Source organism: Rhipicephalus microplus, chromosome 2 (genome assembly GCF_043290135.1).
Source record: "Rhipicephalus microplus isolate Deutch F79 chromosome 2, USDA_Rmic, whole genome shotgun sequence".
In the NCBI taxonomy this organism is placed as follows: domain Eukaryota; kingdom Metazoa; phylum Arthropoda; class Arachnida; order Ixodida; family Ixodidae; genus Rhipicephalus; species Rhipicephalus microplus.
Genome location: NC_134701.1, coordinates 166,968,878 through 166,995,708, shown reverse-complemented (window position 1 = coordinate 166,995,708; position 26,831 = coordinate 166,968,878). Strand labels below are relative to the sequence as shown.

General features: G+C 44.8%; 1 protein-coding gene across 2 annotated transcripts; it reads right to left on the bottom strand.

Moving 5' to 3' along the window:
• Nucleotides 1-1,636: 1,636 nt before the first annotated feature.
• LOC119169392 (uncharacterized) lies at nt 1,637-26,072 on the bottom strand. 2 transcript variants are annotated; one of them, XM_037420486.2, is made up of 5 exons: nt 25,940-26,054; nt 22,842-22,907; nt 10,427-10,516; nt 7,883-7,984; nt 1,637-1,811 (listed from the first exon to the last, which is right to left on the bottom strand). In XM_037420486.2, the coding sequence occupies exons 1-5, from the start codon at nt 25,947-25,949 to the stop codon at nt 1,729-1,731; spliced, it is 351 nt and encodes a 116-aa protein (XP_037276383.1). In that variant the 5' UTR covers nt 25,950-26,054; the 3' UTR covers nt 1,637-1,728. The 2 variants fall into 2 exon arrangements, with proteins under 2 accessions (XP_037276383.1, XP_075740391.1); XM_075884276.1 differs by lacking the exon at nt 1,637-1,811 and adding an exon at nt 7,216-7,506 and having other exon boundaries at nt 25,940-26,072.
• Between the last annotated feature and the right edge of the window lie 759 nt (nt 26,073-26,831).

Here is a 26,831-nt window from a genome sequence, read left to right as displayed (position 1 = left end):
TAGGTTCACGTGGCATGTAGCTAAACTGGTATGATTAACATGATTGCATGGCGAACACAACAAGCCACAGACCGTAACATGAAAACCCTGATATACGTGTCATGTAACAACATCATTACGTGCCATGGTCATGCTGCGCTCCGGCCGTTTCGCTAGCGTCACTTATACCAAATTTCGTATTACGGGACGTGAATGAATGACGAAAGTATGATACTGGTGCAAACATGATAAACATGAGATGCGTGTCATGTAACAACATGACTACGTGCTACGCTCATGATGCGCTCGCGGCCGTTTGGCTAGCTTCACATGTACCAAACTCGAACGGACGATGCGAACGCCGCGAACGGACGACATGTACGACGCGAACTGACGACATAGGGAAATGACACATCCAAACATGATAATCACGACATGCGTGTAATGTAACAACATGACTACATGCCACACTGATGATGCACTCCCGGCCGTTTCGCTAGCTTCACATATGCCAAATTTGGTATTATGTGACGCCAATGAATGACGAAGGTATGTGAGTGTTGAGAACATGATAATCATGAGATGCGTGTCATGTGAGAACATGACTACATGCCACAGTCAAGGCGCCAATACATTTAGGCGTGACGCGGTGCGCGTGCTCACCGGCATTCATTTCGTCCCGTCACGCCGGTGTTGCCACGCTAGGCGCCGGTCCTGCCATATAATCACAGGCACGCGCCGCGCTGCGTTGCTTTGACGCATGCGCGTTTCAGCGCGTCCGACGTCCCTCCGTCACGAAAAGAGGGAGACCCTGTGTTGTCTGGGTAACGGATCGGTGTGAAATGCAGCATGTCGCATTTCGCGCCTGTGTCCGTCAGGCCGCGCTGACGGACGCTGGTCGCACCTGGTGTCAGACTATAGAGTGCTCACGTTTTGCTAACGTTGCGTCGCTGTGCCCAGCGTGCGCACGCGTCCCCGCCACATTGGAATATAATGGGCCCTTCAGGATGCGCCGGCGGCGGTTTCACTAGCTCCAGATATACTAAACTTGGTATCGCATGACGTGAATAGATGACGAAAGTAAACGACACATCCGAACATGATAATCATAACACGGAAGACATGTACGGCATAATTTACCCCCACCTCGTAACGTTGTGCTCATTTAAAGGGAAATATCAACAATTCTCATTCGTGCTTCGCATATCATCGATTTGCATTGTACGTGGGATGTGCCTTTTTTTTCGTCACGCATGTGCGGCTAACCGGTCTCGGCGCGCTTCAAGGATTGGCTGTATTAGTACAGTTGCTGTTAAATGTGATCGAAATAACTATCATTCGATACCATTAGATAATGCATACACTGACCGGGCCCAGACAACACGCCCTTATTATACGATTTTCTAAATTAACAAAGGGCGAACAAACTAGCGTTTACTGTATCACTTTCTCTTGACAGAATAAAAGTGTAAGCTGGTGTCTACATATTGATTAAACATTTCTTTCAGGACGTCTCTTACCTGTCTTCAAGGGTATTATTTGATCGTTTAGTGTTTGTTGAGTATCGGATTATCTTCTTTTTAGGGAATGTTTAGGACATTTGGAGAATAACACAGCCATGAAGTAACAAAGACAACAAATATGAATCATCAGAACACTAGTTTCGTCATCATTTATTGTTTATGATTTGCGAGCTCTTTTACAGTTTCAGCGTGGCGTACGCACTCACTTCAAGCCCCAATCAGGTGCTCAAGGCCTCCTGCGAGATGGCGAGTGGTATCGGCGTTGTTGTAGTGGTTGCTTTGCCGGAAAAGATGCGCCGGCTGGAAACTCTGCAAAACAAATATCAGTAATTTTACAACAGTGTCACAAATAAAAACAATATAATCAGAAAAACCCTAACCGACACGGAAGAATGTAACAATGCGCAAGTTATACCCGAGTCAAACCAGACGAGGACACTTGTAGAAAGTTCAGATATAAAGAGAAATCTTGGCATGTTAATTTCTGTTATATTAACGCACGGTTGTTTTTCTCAAACTTTCCTCGTGTCAATATTTATTATTTGCGTTTCACGGGAACAGCCAGCAAACAGAATAAAAATGACAGACAAAAAAATACACGTAACTTAACGTGGCATTTCGTAAAACGGTCAGTAATTTTGTCATTCTATTTTGTTCGGTTTCTGTGGTTTAAAAACTGTGTTACAATTATTGCCTAATTAATCAATAAATCCAAACACAAAAATTGGTGTGGCACACATCACACACTATATAAATAAGAAGTTAGGCTCTTTCGTTTTAAGATGCATCTCTGTATTGGGAAACTCTAGCTCGAGTCACATGGTGGGCATTGTAAAAAAGACAAAACCGATATCAGGGGACAGAGTGTGGACTGTTGTGAAATGTATTCTTGTGTGGGGGAAATGCGTACTAGTGCACAGAGAAGTGTGGCTTGCGGTAGGTGTAGCGCTGGCTATATTCATATTCGACTTGTCTCATGTTGGCATCACTGTACTTGTCAGCTGCCGGTGAGTAGCACTTCTTCATGTTTCCAAATGCCCACTCGGGCTAATGCCATATGTTCGTTGTTTAGGTGACTTAACACTTGCTAGTGTTGGCTAGTGATGCAAACGTGTTACGTTCTGTTTGCTCACTGCTGGATGGTGTTAGTAGAAACTGATTTTGGCTTGTGGTGACTAATCTTCGTTTTGGGACACCACAGAACGTCCGCTAGCTGAAAGTACACTGTAGGAAGTGCTGGTGAAGGTTGGGTATGATTCGCTGATGTATGCTGACTACCTGCTAGTGTTGGCCTACCCTCACTAGCACTTGTTAATGCTCGTAAACACAGCGTAGGTGTTCCCTAACGACGGGTCACCATCAGATGGTGTTGGATTGTGATCTCCATTTACCGTTTGTGGTTGCCTCCGTTAGCTTGCCCTGGTTAACTGCAGTTAAATGTCTGGGGGTGTAGCGTGATGCTCAAAGCCATATATTATAAAGCTGGCTGACTCTCGGCTATTGCTGCGTAATGCTACGTATAGGGTCACGTAGGGCTGGCTCGTCTTCTCCTACAGCAATTCAATAAATATTACAAACATACTTTTCTGATTCTGCCACATATAGACCCCTCTAAAGGTGCGCAGAACACGTTATTTCTAATACGCAGATCAGCGCGCAATAGCGGCCACCTCTACTTGCTCGAACGCTGGTTCGGATGAGAGTATAAACAATTGTTAAGTGATAGTAGTAAAAACGACGTGTATGATGAGCTTATACCACGCGCATAACTACACGTGTTACACAAAAATAAAACCATTTAGACGCTTGAGCCACCTCAATAAACAGCATAGCTGGAAAGCAAGCGCCCCCACCCGCAGAACGCAGATTTAGTTCATTACACTCGCGCAATCTTCTTTTCTTCCTCCGTTTACAATGTTTGTTATTTTTTTAATCTCTATACACATCATCATTTTCATTCCACTTTCTTTCTTTATATCTTTCTTCACTGTCTTATGTCCACCTTTTTCTTTTCCCATTATTCCTAATCACCTCAATTCTTATTGCCATTTCTTGCTATGGTATACAATTCATGGTTGTGCTAATTTATCCTGCCATCTACTGTTTATTTCTCTTCTCACCCAAAGATGACTCCTTCTCATCCTCACTCCTTCTCACACTCCCTTCTCATCCTCGCTCCTATAAGCGGCTGTGTGCAATGCTATAACCTCTCCTTCTTACTCTCAGCAATCACGTGATAACGTCGGAGAACGAGATTCTCCAGACGTGCTATGAACTCACGTGCTCTCGCGTGGAGTGGAGATGAACCCGCATTGCGCGCTCCAACAAGAGTACTGGTCGAGTAAGAGCGAGAGAAAATCTATGGCAGTGAATTCAGGGTGTGCCACTTGCAAGGACGCGTTGACATCGGGCAAGCGGTTCGTCATTAACGGAACATTAAGTCAACTCGTGCGCTGCTTGCGTGAACACTAATGGTTAACTTTAGTGAAAAATGGTTTAACTTTTCCTTCCTTCTCAGCATCTCATCACGCCTTCTCACCCCCATTTCGCTTTTACACCTGGCTTTTAATGTTCCATACTAAGTTTATCTTTACTATGCCAGAAGCTGGCTGGCACGTACCCACTTTTAGTGGCTGTTATCACGTGAACTGGCAGGAACTAATGCACTGTTCGAAAAGTTGATCCGTCTTTCAACAGTGATCTCGAAAATGAACTGTGCCACAATCGGCCACCCACTGTGAAAAAATTGTCGCACACTGTGGCAATTGTAATTGTCGAAGTGTGCGTGACATGCCTGAATTCTAAGAGGAGTTGAGTTTTTTGTTGTGCCATGTTACATTTACAGTGGCCTGTGATAGGCATAACCTACCGCATAATGTTTTCGTCCTAATCTTCCTCCTATTCTTCATCTTCTGCTTAGCTCGCTTAACACGTGCACCTATTGGTCCCGTGTGGGTAGTATAACGCTGATGGGAGAAAGGAAAAGTAGAGTGAGAGAAAATTAGAGAAAGAAATGAAGCAATTCCTTCTAGGAGTTGTCACTGGGAGAGTTGGTGCATCTGAACACAAAACAAATAAGTGCGTTTCCTGAAACGACGTGGAGCCTGTGTGTTTGTGTACTTTTACTTGTTCGTCAGGTAGCACAGTTAGTGCTTTTGTGTTGTGGAGCAGTTCTTGCCAAGGCGTGATGCTAACCCGCGTATCCACGATGTGCGGGCGAGCTTGGAAATGACTTAGCTGGTCAAGCACCCTAGCAAGCGTAGGCTTGTATATTATGGTACAGCAAGGGGTCAGAAAAAAAAACGCTAGAGCGAGAAGAAGGGGTAGGTGGAGAAATAAAACAAGAGAGAAATATACAAAGAAGGAGAGATAGAGAAAAATATGAAAATTGAGAAATGAAAACAGAGACATGAAGGGAGAGGAGAAATAGAAAGAAGAAAGAACAAGTTGAGAAAGAAAATAATAAATACAAATTGACACACACTAAAGACACAGAGAAAACAAACGTACGGGAGAAAGAAAAAGAAAACACAGAGAGGTTCAAGGAAATTCACCCAGCATCTCACTTTATTTTGGCTTGGCATCAGCAGTGCTATTGCAAACTTGGTACCAGTATAGTAGTGCAAACTTGGTATACGTGAAGCTAGCGAAACGGCCGTGAGCGCATCATCAGTGTGGTATGTAAACGTGTTGTTACATGACACCCATGTCATGCAATTTCGTGTATGTGAAGCTAGCGAAACGGCCTAGAGCACACCGTGAGCGTGGCATGTAGTCATATTGTTACATGACAGTCATCTCATGATTATCATGTTTGCACCAGTCACATACCGTCGTCATCCATTCACTTACCGTAATGCTAAATTTCGTATATATCAAGCAACCGAAACTGCCTCGGGCGCACCATGAGCGCGGCATGCAGCCATGTTGTTGCATGACACGCATCTCATTATGTATGAGAGACGTGGCACATACCTTGGTTACATACCGGTCACATAGCTTTGTCATTCATTCACGTCACGTACTAACGAATTTGGTGTATGTGAAGCTAGCCAAACGGCCGCGAAATCATCATGAGTGTGGCGTGTAGTACTGGCTTACAAGACGTGCATGTCACAATTTGCGTTAGGGTCTGTCACTTGTGTTTGCAATGCAGTTTTTTATGTCATACCTACCAGTTTTTAAACATGTCATGTAAACGAGACCATCACAAAAGCAGCGACCATGTAAATCATGACATTCATGACATACATTTCATGATTTTAATGTTATGACTAGTCCCTTATACTCGTCGTAGTCAAGTTCTGCCTACAACTTTTGTTATCAATACTATTATGAAAACGGCTAGGAGAGCTAAAAGACGTAGGTGGATGGATAGATGATAGATAGATAGATAGATAGATTGATACATAGATAGATGGATAGATAGTGTCACGGGTCCCGTTAATTAGGGAGGCGATCGCCGGGCTAACTCCAAGGACCGAAATATCGGCCCCCCCCCCGAGCTGCACCACGAAAGCGTGGACAATTTAGAAGTGGTCCTATTTGGCGCGCCAGCGGACGCCGGCTGTGGTCCAAAGAACATGTCAGAGACGAAAGTTGCTAAACAGAACAAAATTATATTCTCAATTATGGTAGATCAAAACGATACACAAGTATGCACACTCGACAATAGTTTAATACAATATGTCACCAATCAAACAACGTACTACACAGTACAATCACCACACTCGAAACAACGGATACAAACCACAATGCGCACAACAATGCAGTCGCATGGATCGAACAGCCAAGGCACTCAAAGACTAAAGAGTTCTAAAACTTATTCAGTCCAAAGTCCTTGGAACAAAAGTCTGAATGATACTCTTCCGAGAGTCACTCACTCAAAGTCCAGCGGTGTTGTCGTTCCGCTGCCCCCGAAGTTTCTCTTCCAGGAAACCTCGCGTCTTCAATTGGTCGCTCTCCAAGCAGCAAACGTCTTCACCGGTAACACGTCGGCTTCCCACACGCAACTGTTGCCACGCGTCTTCGCTCGCTGGCGGTAGACACGCACTCTTGCCTGTAGCTCGAGTCTTCACCCCTCAGGTGGAAATCCTCTTCTTCTTCTCCTTTGTCACTGAGGACAAAAGGCTTCGCCGACAAGGCGGAACACCCTACGCACTCTGGCGCAATATTCCTTCTTCTCCTGCTTTGTCACTGAGGACAAAACCTTTGCCGACTACACGGAAGAACACCCTACGCACTCTGGCGCATACTTTCTTCTTCTCCTGATCTCCCATCTCTGCTGCTCGGTTAAATACCTTCCACGCGAGATTCCAAAAATTCTCATAATATCGTCGGCGCGATGCGCAGCGAAGGCTGGAGGAAAGCACGAGACGGTTCGAGGGCCGTCCGCGACAGATGACGCAACCCTGCATCACCACGCCCCTTTCCATCGAGAACTTTCCAGGGCTTGCTCGGCCGCCGATGTGAGGAGGTTCGTCGGCGAACCTACGCTTCCGAGGGAAGAGAGACGCGCGCCCGGGGGTCTATGGATGCTGGTTTTCTTTTTTTTTAATCGTTGACTTCGAGGCGTCTCTCTGGCGCTTCGTCGCGAGAATTTGGCGGTGCGCCCTTTTTGAGCGCTCGTTTTGTGACAGATAGATAGATAGATAGATAGATAGATAGATAGATAGAATAAAAGTCACAGAAGTTCACGAAGAAATGCTTCGCATTTAAAATTGAGAATGAACCTCTTTTATTCTAAGCGCGGCGCCAGGCCTACACTGGCTGCAGCGCATAGCGAACTGTGCCCCGTCCACCGCCCTGTTGGGGGGCGGTGGCTGGTGGCAAGACGCTGCACCTTCACTGAAGGAAGAGTCTTTTTTCTCTTGCGCTTTTACCGGGCACTGAAAGTATATAGGAGGCACTGGCCATGTACAGTGAGAGGACACCTGACTTGCCCGGTGGGCTTCGTCTGTGCGAGGAGAAAGGTAACGGCACCTCTGCAGCGAAGAAAGAGAAGCTGTCGGAAAAGAAGAGGATGAGAACATTTAACATCATCTTCCTCACCCCATCCAGTGCTCTATCGCCGAGCGTTCTCAAAAGCGCTTGCTGACTCGTACCAGTATTAAGAACGACATGTTTATGTCAGAGGTTACCGTGGGAGTACTGCTTTTGCGCAATATGCAGCCTCTAGTAACAAAACCATAGGAATGATTCACTAAAACCATGTTCACCTGGCGAGAAAGTGGCAACACAAGCACTTCTTGCTTTTCTTGTTTGCCTCCTAGTGCACCTTGTTATTGGCACTTTAGCGCTTTATGTTACAATAAACAATAATTTCGGCCTTCAAATTCACGTTATAAAATACATTTGTAGAAAATAAAAATTCCACTTACTGCAAAAGCATTTGCAGATGCCCCGAGAATTACTGCAAGTGAGCGATTCGAAATTCGGGCAACTACTAGACCAACAATACAAACACCGCCACTGTTTTGGACCTGAAAACAACCAAAAGGAATAGAATATTAGCGCAAAAGTAATAGAAAAAAGTAATATTCAGGCTTGCAGAGCAGAAGTATTTAGCTGTACCACTTTTTACATACGTGGAGTTTTGCTTATACTTCATACTTTTAAAACATGGAACCTCTGAAGTTCAATGAAAAAAAGTTATGCCATATCCACGAAGTGAATAATGGTGAAGAGGCTTGCTCTGTCTGTCTGTCTGTCTGTCTGTCTGTCTGTCTGTCTGTCTGTCTGTCTGTCTGTCTGTCTGTCTGTCTGTCTGTCTGTCTGTCTATCTGTCTGTCTGTCTGTCTGTCTGTCTGCACGTCCGTCCGTCCGTTCGCTGTATGTCTGTCTGACTTCTATATGTCTGCCTGTCTCTCTGTACGTCCATCCGTCCGTGTGTCTGTCCATCAGTCCATCCGTCTCCAATCAGTTTAAATCCCGCGTCTCCTACTCATCCGAGTGGATGCGAGAGTATCACGCGGCCTTATAGCAACGCTTATTCAGAACGTCGCTTACATTCCTCATCACTTGCTTTGAATTAAGAACAATAGAATATGCTTGTTTAGATGATTAGGAGGCCTCTCCTTTCTGCCTGCCTGCCTGCCTGCCTGCCTGCCTGGATGTCTGTCTGTCTGTCTGTCTGTCTGTCTGTCTGTCTGTCTGTCTGTCTGTCTGTCTGTCTGTCTGTCTGTCTGTCCATCAGTCCACCCATCTCTTATGACTTTAATTCACGCGTCTTCGCATCCTAGTAGAGCAAGTGCCGCAGCACCATCTAGTGACACTTCGAGTACTAGGTGTGGCTACGATGGACGACAAAGAACTAGCCTACACTCTAAGGAGCTTCAACCCTAAAAGGCTTGAACTTCCATGCTATCACTTTATAGGCACAGAATGCAGCTTTAATGCATAAGTGAATGACGCAGTGGAGAGTATCGCACGGCCTAACAGCAACGTTTTTTCATGACGTCACTTACATTCCCCGTCATTTGCTTCGAATAAGGAACAATAGAACGTGCTTGTTTAGCTGTTTAGGAGGCCTCTTCTGTCTGTTTGTCTGCCTGCCTGCCTGCCTGTTTGCCTGCTTGCCTGCCTGCCTGCCTGCCTGCCTGCCTGCCTGCCTGCCTGCCTGCCTGTCTGTCTGTCTGCCTGTCTGTAAGTCCACCCGTCCGTCCGTTATGCTGGGCTGATTACGCCACCGGAAGAATGCGCGATTGCCCTACATTATAAGAAGCTTCGCCTTTAAAAGAAATGCTTCAGATGGAATAGAGTTACAGAGTTACAGAGATGGAACAGAGTTACTTTTGCGACAAAGAAACTCCGTCGCAAAAAGCCTCTCTATACACGCGTTATGTCAGAAGGAATCCAATATTATGTGGTATATATTTAGGTAGAATAGTAAAGCAGCAACCAGGGGTCATACAACATGAATTGCATAATGAGAGGATCATTGACTGCTTACAGCCCATTACAATAGACATCCAGCCCATCACAACGGACTCAGCCCAAATAGTTTTTTTAATGAAATAGAAAAAGAACAAAGGAGTTGTCACAGTTACTTGGCGATGGCTACCCCTTTTCCATTGATTGTTACAAATAAAGAAATAGAAAGAACAAAATAGCATATATACATATCTACAGTCTTAGATGAGCACAAAAGCCCTCATATGGGCATAACAAGCGCGTATTAGCCACGATCACTTTTAGCTATAGTCCGCTTGGTCACAAATCTTTGTTTCTTCGAGACAACGTTTCAGCACCTTCATTGCTTTTCGATTTATTTCAGGCCCATGGCCATTCTTTCGCTTCATACATCTACACATTAACAAAGTGCGCAAGATGCCGTGCATATGCATAGCGGGTACCTTGCCTCTCCGTAAAATGAGGAATAATGGTATTGTGGATGCTTCCCGGATTGGGAAAAGTTATGCTTTATGACATCGTGGGCACCTTGCAAGCGCACTTGTATTAGAACAAAATGACTAATTTTTCAAACATGGCGCTTCAAGAGCATGGTTGCTCCACCGTAAAGAACATGTTTAGTAGCAAAGATACGGAATAAGACGCGTTCTCACTCGAGGCTGGTGGATTACCATGTATGAGGCTTTTTCGTTTACTGAAAAGTGTTTGGAGGAGTGGAGGTATTCGCTTGCTACTTGTCTAATGACGTTTTTATTGTTCTACCACGCTTACTGGTACACCCAGACCTGTAATAAGGTAATGTTAAGTAGTAAAAAAAGTGTTTTCATTGGCTCACGACGGGCCTTTGTTTGTCGAATGTGGCACTGACCTTTGTTGCTGACTCGCAACCAGGACAAAGGTTTAAGGACAAATGTTTCATAACATAGTGATCACCACCAATATAATATTTGCGTTGCAAGCTTTATGAAATAGTGCTTCACACAAAGAGCAACTAAAAGAACAAAAATACTTACAGCATTTCATACTGAAAGCAGAATTTGGGCTTTTTGTGAGGCAGCTTGGTCTTTCATTAGGCTTGCAGGCCATGTTACATACAGGAGAACCTAACAGAGAAGTAAAAGCTTCTTGGAATTTGAAAACCACAGAAACATTTTATACTCAGCAAACCATTACAAAGTGGAGGTAAATGATGCCGCACGTGGCTTCCGCGTCATGATTATCATGTTTGGATGTGTCATTTACCTTCGTCATCCATCCACGTCACATGAATTCAAATTTAGTATATGTTGAGCTAGCGAAACGACCGTGAGCACGCTATGAGCGTGGTATGTTGTCATCTTCTTACATGATACGCGTGTCAGGATTATCATGTTTGCGCCGGTGATATACTTACAACATTCGTTGACGTCACTTAACACCAAAGTTGGTATATGTGGAGCTAGCAAAACAGCCACGAGTGGATCTTGAAGGGCCCAGTATATTTGAATGTAGCGCTGACGCGCGCGCACACTGGGCGCAGCGACGCTACGTTAGCAAAGCGCGAGTGCTCTACAGTCTTGACGCCAGGCGGGACTAGCGTCCGTGGGTGCGGCCCGACGGGAACCGGCGTGAAATACGACATGCCGCATTTCACGCCGATGGATTACCTAGACAACAATGCGTCTCTATGTTTTCGTGACGGAGGGAAGCCGGACGCGCAGAAATGGGCCCGCGTCAAAGCAACGCAGTGCGGCGCGCGCCTGCGAGTATATAGTAGGACTGGTGCCTGGCGTGGCAACACCGGCGTTACGCGACGAAATGAATGCCGGCGAGCGCACCGCGTCACGTCAAAATGTGTTGGTACCTTGACTGTGGCATGTAGGCATGCTTTCACATGCATGGATCTCATGAGTATCATGTTTGCAACAGTCACATACATTCGTCATCCGTTGGCGTGACGTAATACCGAATTTGGCATATGTGAAGGCCACGAGTGCATCATGAGTGGGCATGGAGTCATGTTGGTACATGATGTGCATGTCGTGAGTATCATGTTTAGATGTGTCATTTACCCATGTCATCCGTTCGCGTCGCGTATTACAGAGTTTGGTACATGTAAAGCTAGTGAAGCGGCCGCGAGTGCATAATGAGCGTAGCATGTAATCAGGTTGTTACATGACACGCATCTCATGTTAATCATGTTTCCACCAGTATCATACTTTCGTCATCCATTCACGTCCTGTAAAATCAAATTTGGTATTCGTGAAGCTAGCGAAACGGCCGCCAGCGCATCGTGAGCGTTGCAGATAATCATGTTCGCACCAGTCACGTGCCTTTGTCATACATTCACGTACTGTAATACCAAATTTGGAATATATGATGCTAGCGAAATGGCCGTGAGTGCAATATGAGCGTGGCATGTAGTGATGTTGTTACATGACACGCATGTCTAATTTTCATGTTAGTGTCTGTAGCTTGTGTTCGCCATGCAATAATGTCATACCACATTAGTTTCGCAACATGTCATGTGAGCTCAACCACCACGAGAGCTGCAGAACCATGAAATATAATTATGACATTCATGACATACATGTCATGATTTTCATGTTATGACTAGTAAAATATGATCCTCATACAGTCATGTTATGCCATACCAAGTTTGGCATCGATACCATTATCAAAACAGCCAGGAGAGTTAAAAGTCGTTGGCGGCTTGATAGATAGATAGATAGATAGATACGCTTAAAGCCGCCGAAGTTCACTAATAAAAGCTTCGCATTCAAAATAGGTTCAAAATAGAAACAAGTGGAAACAAAGACAAATGAGGCAGCTCTGGAAAAGAGAAAATGAGAGAAAGAGGACGAAGAAAGGAGAAATAGCAAGACAAACAAAGAGGCCTACCCAGCTACGTGCATCCTTTAGGTTTGAATGCTTTGCCAAACGGCTGCTAGGCAGCAGAAACACGTGATATAATGGCATCGTGGTTTACAGCGTTATACCTGACGGATTTTTACTAAAATAAACAGCTCCACAGTTGAAATTCACCACTAATAACAGATAGCTCTAGTTACATTATTTTTCAGATACCAGATAATTTTCTGGAAGAGAATAACGAGGGAAGTATAAGCGTAGAGTAGAGGGTGCACCCTCCGGGCTGCATCGCATCATGAGGGGTAGAGTCTCCCTGGTGTGGGCACGGCATATATTTTTAGAGCTTGGCTTAGACTCTGATCCTACGCCAGCGGACTGCTGGCCATCCGCTCTTGGGCCTGTTTTACAGGGTACTGTTTATGTCCATTTCTTTTTTTATTATGAGAACGAGAGAGAGCTCTGTATTGAGGATCAGAAAATTTAGCCGGCGTGTGTATATCGCTGATTTGCTACTCAGCTTGGGGAAGGAGATTGGGGTCTGAAAGACAAGAAATGAGAGAGAAGAAATACTTAGGATAATTTGAAAAAAAGTAAGTATATGGACTTTTTTGTCTCTAGGGCGAGTACGTGTGCTGGCACAGTGACTTATTACGAGTTTTGAAGGTGTCGCGACAGTTTTTCTCGCTGACCGCTATTGTCTAAAAACGTGAATAAAAGTTTCATGCATGCTTCTGGTGCGCGAAGTTGGGGAAAATGCCCCAGACACAATCATGAGTTCAAAACTCGTAACAGGCATCTAGCTGGTACGTATACCTACAGTGCAGAAACCAGGAGGCTTACAAAGAGGGAGGAGGAGGAGGAGGAAGGAAAGAAAAAAATGAAAGGCAAGGAGGTAAACCAGACGCACGCCCAGTTTGCTACCCTGCACTTGGGAAAGGGCTGAGGGGAATAAACCAGAAAAAAAATGAGGAGAGGTGAAGGGCAACGCGTGGTACTCGTGACCCGGTCCATTGAACGCTTATAAGCAGTCACATAGTGCGGTCGACTTCAGAAAACTTAGCAACGGCCACGTCACTTTGCTGGCCTGCGACGCGTAGAGCCATGAACCGAAAATTTTCTCTTCAGAAAAAGGTCTACTATGTAGTTTCTTTAACAATTCGCGTAGCACGTTGCGTTCGCTCGCAAAACAATCACATGAACAGAGTTGATGTTTTATTAACTCTTCACTATTACACGACTCACATCTGGAGATATCCGCCATTCTTATGCGAAAAAAATACGTCTTCGTGAAAGCTACTCCTAGCCACTGGCGACACATTAAAGTTGTATTCCGGCAGGGGAGTTTCGATGGAACTTGAAGCTTTCTCGATGGGTCCAATTTATGTAGGCGGTAATTCCCCACACTGGGGTCACTCAGCCAAGTGTCTGACAATGTGTTAGCGAACGAGCGAAACCCCTTGCTGCGTTGGTTCTCAAGAAAGATATTGTGGTCGGGGCGTCCTCGTGGGCGAATCAAGCAGCATCATCAGCAAGGTCGTTACCGACAATACCACAATGCCCCGGTAACCACTGCAACACCACGTCATGTTCTTTCGATAAAACTTCGTTAAACACTTATTCCCTTTCATTTATGGTGCCTACAACAACCACAGGTGTGCCTCATTATTCCGGGAGTGAAGAACAAGAGCCGTCATTCAACAGTGGTCCTGCGACAGGTGACATTGTCGCCACTCAATGAAAAATATGGCCAAAGAACCCACTTATATACTGATCCTGTTGTCATCCTTGACCTGTTGTCGTCCAGGCTTAACACGTCACTGTAAAGTTCAAAGTGTACCACAGAACCATATTAACAGCAATGCGACCTTAACAATGGGCTGTAGTTCTGTAACTTCAAGTCATCCCTTCAGATTTTGCAATCAGCTTTACGACAAAGGGTGCAGGAACAATGACAAATAGGGTTCAGCTTCAATCGAGAACGACGCAGTAAGCGATGGAAAAGAAAATGATCGGTTTACCTTTAAGATATATAGGAATAGAACAGCGTGGGTCATGTAACAAACCGGTGTTAACGATATCATAGTTGAAATCAAGAAGAAGAAATGAACATGGGCTGGGAACGCAGCACGTAGGCAGGATAACTGCTCGTCATTAAAGGCGACCGACTGGATTCCCAGAGAAGGCAAACGCACGATGAGGGACAGAAAGTTAGGTGCAAATATGAGAATAAGAAGTTTGCAGGTATAAAATAGCAGCAGAAAACAGGACCGAGTTGGCTGGCGGGACATGAAAGAGACCTGTGTCCTGCAGTGCGTGTATTCAGGCTGATGGTGATGATGAGGTGTGTTAGATGGGTTTTCACCACCGCTTTTACGGTCATAGATCAACAAGCGCGAGATCGCTCAACAAGGTCAGAGATTGCAAATGGACTCGAAACATTCTTTATTATTCACCAGATATTTTGCACTGCAGCCCTTTACGGAATATTAGGTATTTCTATAACACAGTTCTGGAAATGCGGATGTGTATAAAATCTTGTCGACGGGCGTTAGGGAGAGGGGGTGTTCTAATTCGGTGGTTGGTTACTGACATGGCTCCTCCTGGTTGACTGATTACACGTCTCAATAACTGCCCGAGCCTGCCCTAGCTCGTAATGGGAATTATCACAGTTAAAAATACCTATGACGTTCTGAGTCACAAGCGCATGGGAAGCTCATGGAAACACAAGGTCTGTATTGCACATTCGACATGGCGTGTGGTGTGTTTGCATCGTGCACGTGCTCTCTGGAAACTTTCTCAACCTACACAAGTCAATACAATAAGTTAATTCACACATAGATGTTGCAACATTTACTTACAAAGCTTCCGCGCTTTTAGAAATTTTATTGTGCATCCGTTAAACCTGCCTTAAATATGAATATAGATAAAACAAGCACACCAAGCCTCTGCTATTCTAACACTTCAATGACCTATCTCAACGATGGTTATAAATATCGATTGACTTAGTTGTCATCATTTCTTGACTACATAGGATACTGCGTCTGGCTCAAAAGGGCGGGATACTACATTGCCCTCTGTGACGGTGATTTCGGCACCCCTGGGTGGCAGCCGTACTTACGCAACGCGATATGTTGCTGTGAAGTCACATGGCCAGATGCCTCTCATCCATTCAGCGGAAACATGTCTCACTTAATGACTCCCGCAGGCTGCGTACTTTGCGCAGACCAAAGAAAGATGAAATATTTTTTTACTTCACCTTCCTGAAGGTGAAGCAGGGCCTACCGTGGTGGTCTAGTGGCTAAAGTACTCGGCTGATGATCCGCAGGTCGCGCGATCGAATCCCGGCTGCAGCGGCGGCAGCGGCTGCATTTTCGATGGAGGCGGAAGATTTGGAGGCCCGCGTGCTCAGATGCGGGCGCACGTTAAAGAACACCAGGTGGTCCAAATTTCCGGAGTTTTCCACTACAGCGTCTCTCATAATCATATGGTGGTTTTGGGACGTTAAACCCCACATATCAATCAAATCAGGGTGAAGATGTATGCAGGGTAAATATACTCGCTGCTTCTGTGTATTTACTTAACTAGTTGATTGCTATACTTCATATGTTCCTGAATAAAACATTTGTTCTTTGTTCTATTTCGTGGTTTAGTCAGTAAGCGCTAAAGATTGTTCCAGACTGCCACCCTACGTATTTAACTATGGCATTCAACCACTTATCGTCTTTGCGGGTGAACTATGTACTGAGGCGGAACTGCTTTGCACAGAAAACGTGAATTGCGAAATGAATATTTTAACAAGGTTTTCTGTTAACATTTTATAAAGTAAAGTGATGTCAGTTGTTCAAGTGAGAGCTTTGTTGGATGGGGCAGTATATAGTACACTCATTTTTAAATTGCACTACTCACGCTACAACGATATTAATAATAAAATATAGAATGTCATTGTTAGGCGAAATTGAAACTGAGTGCACCGTGAATATGGAACACACATTCGCAGTATTACATTGTCCCGGCATGCCATTTAGCGTTACGAACTTTGGAGAATGACGCTGTCATGATAAAGGTATGATAGAGGCGTGCAAAAAACAAATAAGTCGTCGCCATGCGGGCGCGATGAAGAGAAAATCGAAATGTGTGCGTGGGCGACGCGTTCCACGGTGCGCCTGCCGGTGGGCGAGACAGCGCACCGGTGAAAGACAGACGATACGCAGCTGGACGTCTGGTCCGGGTAAGTAATCGACGTCCTCCTGGCGCTACCATTCCTGTACTCCGCCTGGGTATATGCCCAGGGGCCAGGCAAGGCGCAGGTGTCCAGCTGGCGTTGCTGTCTGCTGCCGGGCAAGCACGACGAATGAGGCCTGCGTTCCGGCTGGGCAGCAGGCCCAGGGATCTGGCGAGGTGCCCTAGTCTTGGCTGTCGTTCACGGTGATCGAGCGTGTTCGGATGGGTGGTGGATCACTGCTGCTGAGGTCGTTCAGAGTCGCTGAGACGAGCCCGGCGTGGCCTAGACGAATATGGAGGCTGAGCTACCAAGCTGATGCAACAGGGATCTGTGCCTTGGCGAGGGCTGCACGCATTAGCGTCGTCAACCAGCCAGACGGGACATCGTATTCAAGCGGTGGGCATCATCGTCCTTCAGCAGTTTGAAACGCGGCGAGACTCTTCCTAATTCAAAAGACAATTAGTGCAGTTAGGACTGCGTATGTCAAAGTACCTCTCACATTATTCATTATTAGATCATCTTTTTATGCAATAGTTGTTTGTGTGTGCATGTGCACTCGGGGCTCGACTCAGTTCCTTGGTGAGTGGTCCCGGGGCCAAACCCTGATGTCACATCACAATCTGGCGAGCCTGCCAGGAGTCCGCTCGTAAAAGCATCGAAGGAAATTATCGTTCCTTGAGTGCAGCCTCACAACGGTTGGTCTGATCATGGAAACTTATAAGATAAGCGATGTTGGGTTATAACTAGGGTTGTGAGGCCCAGAACTGTGTAAGTGGGTTGAAGTAGAACAGGCGAACCAGAGGGATGAACGTGCTGCTGAGCGAGACATGAGCAAGCAAGCAGAGAGAGCAATGCAAATCCTCGAGCTGAAGCTAAAGGTTCAAGAAGAAGTTCTGAAGGTAAATGCAACAGTGAACTTTAAGTCTGTGGCTCCACCGGATAGCTCTCTTTCAGTACTGAATCCACAAAAATCGCTTCCATTGTTAGATCAGCGAAGAAATTATTTGCATGCCCACTTGCGAAGATTTGAACGCGTCACAACAAGACAAAGCTGGCCACAAGAGAAATGGACATTAGCTGTGAGCATGTGTTTGAGTGGGGAAGCGTTGACAGTAATTGTCCGAATGACTGCCACAGATTTTCTAGGCTACGAGAAAGTAAAGAAGGCCTTGTTGCAGAGGTCTCGATATATTGCACAAAGATACCAAGAGAAATTTAGCAAGGCACGAGCGGAAGATGAGGATACTGGCATACAATTAGCTGTGAGAATCTCCAGGTACTTCGACCACTGAATTGAAATGGCCGATATGCCTAGGACGTTCGATGGCCTTCGAGGCTACATGCTCGCAGAACAGTTTCTCCACTGCTGTCATTCAAAGCTCATGATATCTTCAAAAGAACGTGAGTGGAAGTCAGTTCAGCAGCTAGCCGATGCTACTGATCGCTTCATGGAAGCACATAATTTTTCAAACCTCGAAAAAGGTCACGACGACTCAAGAGATTTCAAGAGTATTGACAATGCTCCAAAGAAACAACTGCCAAGGTGTTTGCTTTGCAAGCGTCTGGGGCATCAAGCACTTGAATGTTGAACTTCAGCTAAGGAGACGATGAAATATAAGGTTTGTGGGAAAATAGGCCACAAAAGCGACGAGTGCGAGAGCATGAAATCACAAAAAAGCTCTGCGTGTGCAGTGAACAAAAACCGTCCCAGTTTTCTTCAAGTGGACATACTGGAGGAAAGAAAAAAAAGGAAACAAACATTACCGTCGTAATAAAAGTTCGGAAGAAATTAAATCCTCCTTTCTTGTGCAAGGAATGCCAGTAGTTGAAGGCGATGTTCTGGGCAAGCTAGTCAAAGTGCTTCGAGATCCAAGAAGTAACACTGTGATTATCTGGACATATCTGGTGCCGAACGAATAGTTGACCGGGAGGAGTAGCAAAATTTTGCTCATTGATGGTTCGGCTATCGAAGTACCAGAGGCCAAGCTTCATTTAAGCACACTATACGTTAGAGGAGAAATAACAGCACTCTGTATGAACAAGGCTCTATACGTTTCGGTGCTTGGTAACCTGTCAGGTGTCGGATAACCTCACAATCCAGTTCATGAGAAGAAGCTTGTTGCAGCGGACCTGAGAACTAAGGCAATGCGATATTGCCCTGTGGAAGTTATAAAACATCCACGATACGTTTCTGCTCCGGTGAAACCACATGAAGGCAAAATGAATCCATTGACTGTTCCGAAGATAAAATGGTGATGAAACAGCAAAAGGACAAAACATTGAAGGCTAAGTTCGCTAAAGTTGATAAAGACTTCAAGTCACCAGAAGGCCACAGTAATGGGTTTCTAGAGAGAGATGGACTGCTCTACTGACAATACTGTCTTGGGAGTAGCAGAAACTTTAGCGATGTAGTTGTACCGAAGAACTTTAGACGCATATCCTTGAAGTAGGCCATGAAAGCCTTATAGCAAGGCACCAAGGCATTCGGCGCACAACAGATCAAATTTTAGCTGATTTTTCTGGCCGAATCTCTATCGCAATGTGAAAACTTTCGTCGAGTCATGCGACAATTGTCAACAAACCATACCAAAAGACAAAATTGGTGTTGCACCTCTGGGAAACATGCCTGTTATACGAACGCCTCCTGAGTGTGTTGCGGTCGATTTAATCGGTTCCTTCTCATCGAAATCAGACCGTGGCAACCGCTAAATTCTAACGCTTACCGACTTTGCGACCCGATTTGCGGATCCCTTCACTACCCGCAATTGACGCTGTGCATGTTGCAGAATGATTAATTGAGATTACCTCTCGAATCGAATTACCGAAGGAAATCGTAATCGACCAAGGGACAAGTTTTACAGCAGAACTTATGAGAAAAGTGGGCCGTCTTCTAGCGACCAAGTTTCTTCGAACGACCCCCTACGACGCCATGGCGAATGGGCTCGTCGAAAAGTTTAATGGAACGCTCCAAACAATGTTGAACAGGATGTGCCAGGAAAAACCACAATCCTGGGACAGATATCTGGCCCCACTCCTTTTCGCTTACAGAGAGGTGCCACAAGCGAGCTTGGGCTTCTCGCCTTTTCAGCTCGTTTATGGTCGTTATGTGGGAGGACCTTTGACGGTATTGAAGCAGCTGTGGAGCAATGCGGACATTGACGGCAAAATTCATAATACAAACACCAACTTGGTCGACCTTCAAAACCACCTTCAAGGGACATGCAAACTGGCACATGATCAGTTAGAGAGTGCATGCGCAAAACAAGGGGCTTACTATGATCGCAAGAGCCGTCCTCGAAAACTGAACGTTGGAGATAGGTACTACTTTTTCTGCTGACAAATTCCAGCAAGCTGCTCATGCAATGGAAAGATCCTTTTGAAGTCATCGATCGAAAGAATGAAGTTGACTACGTTCTCACGGTAAGTGGAAAGAGGAAAAGTTTCTACATCAATATGCTTAAGAAATACGAGGAACGCGAACCTTTACAAGTGCAGAGTGTATCGGTTGTAACTGAAGTCAACCAATAACCCCTAGAAGTGAACGAGGAAATCTCAAGCCAAAAAACTCACGTGAGATTCTTTCACATAGCTCACTCCGCAATCAGACTGCGGCTGATGTTCGATGATCGGGCAATCGGAGTGTTAACCAGCATTCTGGCGTGTTTGATTTATTCCAGGAATTTGAGATCATATTCTCCGATCTTCCAAGAAAGACTGACCTGGCAGATTACACGCTACGGTTGATATCAGATAAGCTTATACACGTGCCGCAATATCCCATTCCTCTACTTCTACGGAAAAATGAAGAGGCAGGAGTTTAAGAAATGCTGAAGTTGGGCATAATTGAAAGGTCAATTCACCATACCATGCTCACATCGTAGAAGTTAAAAGAAACCAACTTGACAACACGATTCCTTTATGCATTGATTTCAGATAGCTCAATAAAATATTCTTTGCGGACGGTGAGCCAATACCGTGCATAGACGTTGTTCTTGCCCTTGCTGGTCAATGTAATTTTTTTTTCAAAGTTGGACTTCACCAAAGGCTATTGGAAAGTGCCCATGGTAATGGACAGCAGGGAAAAAAAACAGCATTTTTCAGTACCTCTGGGCTATACCACATTGTATATATGGCCTTTGGCATAACAGCTCCGGCTGTTTTCGCACGCCTCATGAGAGCTGTGCTTGGGGATTTGGAAATCGTTTAACATTACTTTGAAGATGTAGTCATTGCCACAAACACATGGCATGAACATTTTGTCACCTTGCGGCGTGTATTTGACCGAATAAGACGCGACAATTTTAACATCAAGCCTAGTAAGCATGAAATAAGAAAGCAGACCATCTCTTTCCTTGGTCATCGAATAGGAAACGGCAAAGTTAAACCTCTTCTGGAAATGCTTGACAAGATCCTAGAAACAACAAGACGAAAGACAAAGAAAGACCTACACTCTTTCCTGGGTCTAACAGGCTACTACGAAAAATTCATTGCAAACTACGCTGAGATGACCAAGCCTCTGACCAACCTCACATGGAAAGGACAGAACAATGTCATCACGTGGGGAACGTTTCAAGAAGCTTTCGCTATTTTGAAGAGCAAACTTGGAAACACTCCGATTTTACAAGCGCCCAACATGACAAAAGACTTTGTCCTCCAAACCGACGCCTCTACTAGTCATGGTGCCGTTCTGTTCCAGCTAGGGGAAGACCAGGTCTTGCATCCTGTTGCGTACGCTAGCCGATACTTGTTGCCCCAAGAAACCGGCTATTCCACGATCAAACGGGAAAGTCTAGGACTTGTCTGGGCAGTATAAATGTTGCACTTGTACTTGCATGGCAAGCAGTTTGCTATACAATCCGACAATCAACCTTTGCAGTATCTGCAATCCTGTAAACACCTCAACAATAGTGTTTTACACCGGAGCCTACTCTTGCAAGAATACTCATTTTGGTATCATACGTCAAAGGTTCAGATAATGTCGGAGTTGATTATCTGAGCTGCGTATAACGAGGACGTATTGCAACAGGTTGTGTGCACTTCAAATGTTTTGTAGACATGAGACTGAAATTCAGTGAGTGATCAAAACTTTGCGACGTTTTTCCCGCCTCTTCGTCAAGTCATAAACGTTGTGAACAACTTTCTTAAACGGGGGAAACACCAGGGGGGTAACGTGATGTAACACAAGGGTTTGGGCCCAGGACCACTCACCAAGGAACTGAGTCGAGCCACGAGTGCGCGCACACACAAAAACTTATATGACAAAGAGAGATGATCTGATAATGATTAAAGTGAGAGTACTCTGATATATGCAGTCTCAACTGCGCTAATTGTCTTTCGTATTCAGAAGGGTCTCGCTGTGTTTGAAGCCGTTGAAGAACGTCGATGCCCGACACTCGAAGATGATGTTCCGTCTGACTGGTTGACGTGGCTAACACGTACCAGCCCTCGCCAAGGCACAGATCTCTGCTGCAGCAGCTCGGTAGCTCGGCCTCACCATTCATCACGGCCACGCCCGAGTCATCTCAGTAACTCTGAACGACCTCAGCAGCAGTGGTCCACCACCCACTAAACACGCTCGATCGCTGTGAACGACAACCAGGACTAGGGCACCTCGCCAGATCCCTGGGCCAACTGGCCGAATAGAATGCAGGCCTCGCCCGTCGGGGTTGCCTTGCAGCAGGCAGGAACGCCAGCCGGACTTCTGCAGCTTACCTGTTCCCTGGTCTAGTTCCCAGCCGGAGTACAGGAATGGTAGCACGTGGAGGACGTCTCTTAGTTCCCCGGACCAGGCGTCCAGCCGAGAAGCGTATGTGCTTGACCGCGGCGCTGTCTCGACCACCGGCACGCGCCCCGTGGCACGCGTGGCCCGCGCCCACACTTCGCTTTTCTCTTCATCGACCCAGCACGGCGAGCACTTATTTACTTTTTGCACGCCTCTATCGTGCCTCTATCATGACAGACGCTATAGCCAGGTAGAAAATCTGTGGACATTGAGGGAAATTGAAGTTGCAGGGCTAGAGTTGGTACGACACACTTATATAACAATGGTAATACAAAGAAAACGAGCACTCAAGAAAACAAGTTGCGTTTGTCTTTTTTACCTTCTTGTGTCTTTTTTGCGCTACCATCATTATACAAATGTAGATTAAGGAACCTCGAGGCTGAGCCCATAGAAGAACTAGGCAACTGATCATGTGGAATCTGTTGCTTCTGAAGGTCATCGCATGACTTCTTTCGTATGATGCTGAGTTGCGTGAGGTGGAGTTGTTCTCATTTGTCGTGCACAGAGATTAACGTTATTGCACAAATATTTAGATATATGCGACGTAAGGAAAGCGTAAAAAAGAACTACTCACGTGCAGTGAAAGGAGCGGCATCCGGTGTCACCATAAAAAATATGAGAATGTATACGCCTTGCGTACCTATAAACAATAAACAGAGTGACAGAATAGGTAAATAGCTGAGTAAATGTTTCTATATTTGCTGTCAAAATAAAAATAATTGAGACCACTAAAACAAAACCAAACTCTCATTGGTACACACGTGCAATGCTCGTAAGGTGGGTGAAATATAGCCGAATAGAGCGACACTCTTTCTCAACCTAATAAACTGATCAGGAAACTAATTCAGATTACCTCATACCAGCTCTGTGAAAAAAAGGCCACAAGTTCGGTCAGTTGTCTGCTCATACAAGCAAATTATATGATGCTGTTAGATGGAGTCGATATAGGAAGATATTTCCATGAAAAGTACATTAATACTATAAAAACTTCATAAGTTTGTTACTTTTATAGCTCGGCAAAACATCGAGTGATGTCCGAAACTGCTGTTACAAGCGAGGCAAGTCTTATTTGTTGTGAATGACTTAGATAACTACGTACAAAGCGTTGTTATTGTATGATATTGCATTTTCGCTATTATAAATAAGTGCGCACTTCCTTTTGATAGCTCACAACAAATGTTGAACTTTGGATACGTACAAGTTAAAGCCCCAATTATACGATTTGCGACATACTTTACATCATCATCATCATCATCATCAGCCTGACTACGCCCACTGCAGGACAAAGGCCTCTCCCATGTTCCGCCAGTTAACCCGGTCCTGTGCTTGCTGCTGCCAATTTATACCCGCAAACTTCTTAATCTCATCTGCCCACCTAACCTTCTGTCTCCCTCTAGCCCGCTTCCCTTCTCTGGGAATCCAGTCAGTTACCCTTAGTGACCAGCGGTTATCCTGTCTACGCGCTACATGCCCTGCCCATGTCCATTTCTTCATCTTGATTTCAGCTATGATATCCTTAACCCCCGTTTGTTCCCTAATCCACTCTGCTCTCTTCTTGTCTCTTAAGGTTACACCTACCATTTTTCTTTCCATTGCTCGCTGCGTCGTCCTCAATTTAAGCTGAACCCTCTTTGTAAGTCTCCAGGTTTCTGCTCCGTAGCTAAGTACCGGCAAGATACAGCTGTTATATACCTTCCTCTTGAGGGATAGTGGCAATCTACCTGTCATAATTTGAGAGTGCTTGCCGAATGTGCTCCACCCCATTCTTATTCTTCTAGTTACTTCAATCTCGTGGTTCGGCTCTGCGGTTATTACCTGCCCTAAGTAGACATAGTCTTTTACAACTTCAAGTGCACTATTACCTATCTCGAAGCGCTGCTCCTTGCCGAGGTTGTTGTACATTACTTTCGTTTTCTGCAGATTAATTTTAAGACCCACCTTTCTGCTCTCCTTGTCTAACTCCGTAATCATGAGTTGTCAATTCGTCCCCCGAGTTACTCAGCAATGCAATGTCATCGGCGAAGCGCAGGTTACTAAGGTATTCTCCATTGACTCTTATCCCTAACTGCTCCCATTCTAGGCTTCTGAAAACCTCGTGTAAGCACGCGGTAAATAGCATTGGGGAAATTGTGTCCCCCTGCCTTACACCCTTCTTGATTGGTATTCTGTTGCTTTCTTTATGAAGCACTATGGTAGCAGTTGATCCCCTGTAGATTTCTTCCAGAATGTTTATATATACTTCATCTACGCCCTGATTCCGCAGTGTTTGCATGACGGCTGATATTTCTACTGAATCAAATGCCTTCTCGTAATTATATGTGGGGTGCTCAACCCCACATATAAATCAATCAAATCCATACATGGGGGAACATATAAAAGGAAGAAAAAGAATGGAGAAGGAGAGAGAGGTAAAGTGAAGCAGCGTGTACTGTGCATGCCCAGAAAGTTATAAAACTGCGAATTGTCACTGAGTACGTGTCGACTACGTTTATTGATTGATATGTGGACTTAACGTCGCGAAACCACCATATGATTAGGAGAGACGTCGTAGTGGAGGACTCCGGAAATTTCGATCACCTGGGGTTTTTTAACGTGAACTCAAATCTTAGCACGCCGGCCTACAGCATTTTCGCCTCCATCGAAAATGCAGCCACCGCAGCAGGAATTCCATCCCACGACCTGCGGGTCAGCAGCCGAGTACCTTACTACGTTGTTGGAGCAAGCATAAAAACAGTAACGCTTATAAAACTGTGGATACACCATTACAAAAGTTATCACTGCGGCGAGGGCCCCTGGCACTAATAATTTCGCTCTAATATCTGTGTCCTCGGCAGTGAAGTGACAGTTGATGGGGTAAATGGACGTACGTTGTATGTGTTTTGGTAGGAGGTGTTTGTTTAGTTCAAGAATGTATTTATGGCTCTTCTAATTTCCTTGTGCGAGCCGCTGATGCCTTATTAATTTGACCGTTGGTTTGTTCTGTATCACTTTGTGCAGGAATATGTATGATCATGTTTCGTGGCAGTTGCAACCTCAAGTGAACCAGATGAAGAATTAACACAGCTAAGTACTCTCGCTGATCACGCTGTTTCTGCAAAGAAAGGAAGCCATGCACCCAAACACATTGTTTTGCAGATGCGATGATCATGAGTAAAACATATTCTTACATAAAATGGCAGGGCACCCTCAACAAGCTACCTCGTAAACCGGGCTTTTAGCACACTGCAGTTTCGCAAACTCGCTATAATCTTAGGTACTGAATAGCATAATGCTGCGCAGAACAGAAAAATGAACACTGAAAGCCGTTGTCAGGTGTCGAATCCGCACTCTACGTTTTAAGCTATGAAACAACTAGCCCAGGAACTCATTTTATTACGTGTTATAATCTTAAGTAATAAATAGCGTCATAGTCAAGCTTTCTCAGGCTTTTTGTCCGTGCACCAAACATCTCTCAGATGTTGAATAAACTGAATTGAATTGAAATTCGGTGCAGAAAAACAGAACAAAGAAGACTGAAGCACATTGTCAGGTGTCAAATTTGTGCTTCGAAGTCTTTTAAGCCATGAACCAACTAGCCCAGGAACAATTTCCGTTACGCTTCATAATTTACGTTGTTCACATAACTACCAAAATTGTCACCCACAAAGAAAAAATTGATGCTGCGTTACTTACTGGCCGACATAATCTTCAATGCGTCCTGTTTCGACCACGTCTGCAGTGTATTGGCGCCGCGTGCTTTCTTGGACAAAAGCGTCGAGTTACAAACAGCTAAGATTTCAAAACGAATAATGCCAAGCTAAAAACAAAAATTTGCGACTCACGAGTCATTGTTTTAATTTAGACAGAAGTAGATATTCGAACAGTTCTTGCGTTGTAAATATCCATTTGTCTGCACGAGATTCTACAAAATGCCTGCGAAACGCTGGCAGGTTAGGAATAGGGATGTATTCGTGTTAAGCAACTCCAATGATGCTTGCCGTTGCGCCCAGCCACAGCAACAAAAGAAAAAAAAAGCAAATATTTTAGCACAAATATAACAAGACTCGTAAAAACAACAGACTTTTCCAGCTGAGTAATGCAGATTGCGCGAAAATTTGGTTTGTGATTTCTAATGACGCAGCTGAAGTATTTTTTATTCAATATACTTGTAAGAGTATAGCTAACAAAAATGGGTCACTTCACTGTGTGTAGTACCATGTGACGCAAAATAAACTGCAAATATCAGCCTGATGTTTTTATAGTCATTCCTTATTATTATGAATAAATAGGAAGTTCGTTAAGGGCGAATGCGTCAGATATGTGACTTGCTATGTTGCCGCTTCTGTTAAGGGTGATCAGCCATGAAGAAAGGCATTTGAAAACGAAGACGTGGCACTATCATAAAAAACAACAGAAAAAAAGCTTATTTTGGTATTACTTTATTCAAAATTGTAAAAACGACACACATCTTTAGCTGAGTAGTGTAAATTGCAGAGAAACAATGCTTTTAACTAGCGTTCACAGAACCTACACATTAACTGAATTACAACTATATAATGAAGCCTCACAGCAAAACATTAAATGC

Excerpts from the sequence above, each read along its gene's own strand:
- LOC119169392 (XM_075884276.1), bottom strand. Across the intron at positions 10,517-22,841 it reads TGCCGCTCCTTTCACTGCAC|GTTCTCCTGTATGTAACATG; the intron begins GTGAGTAGTTCT and ends CTTCTCTGTTAG. Across the intron at positions 7,985-10,426 it reads TGCTTTCAGTATGAAATGCT|GTCCAAAACAGTGGCGGTGT; the intron begins GTAAGTATTTTT and ends GGTTGTTTTCAG.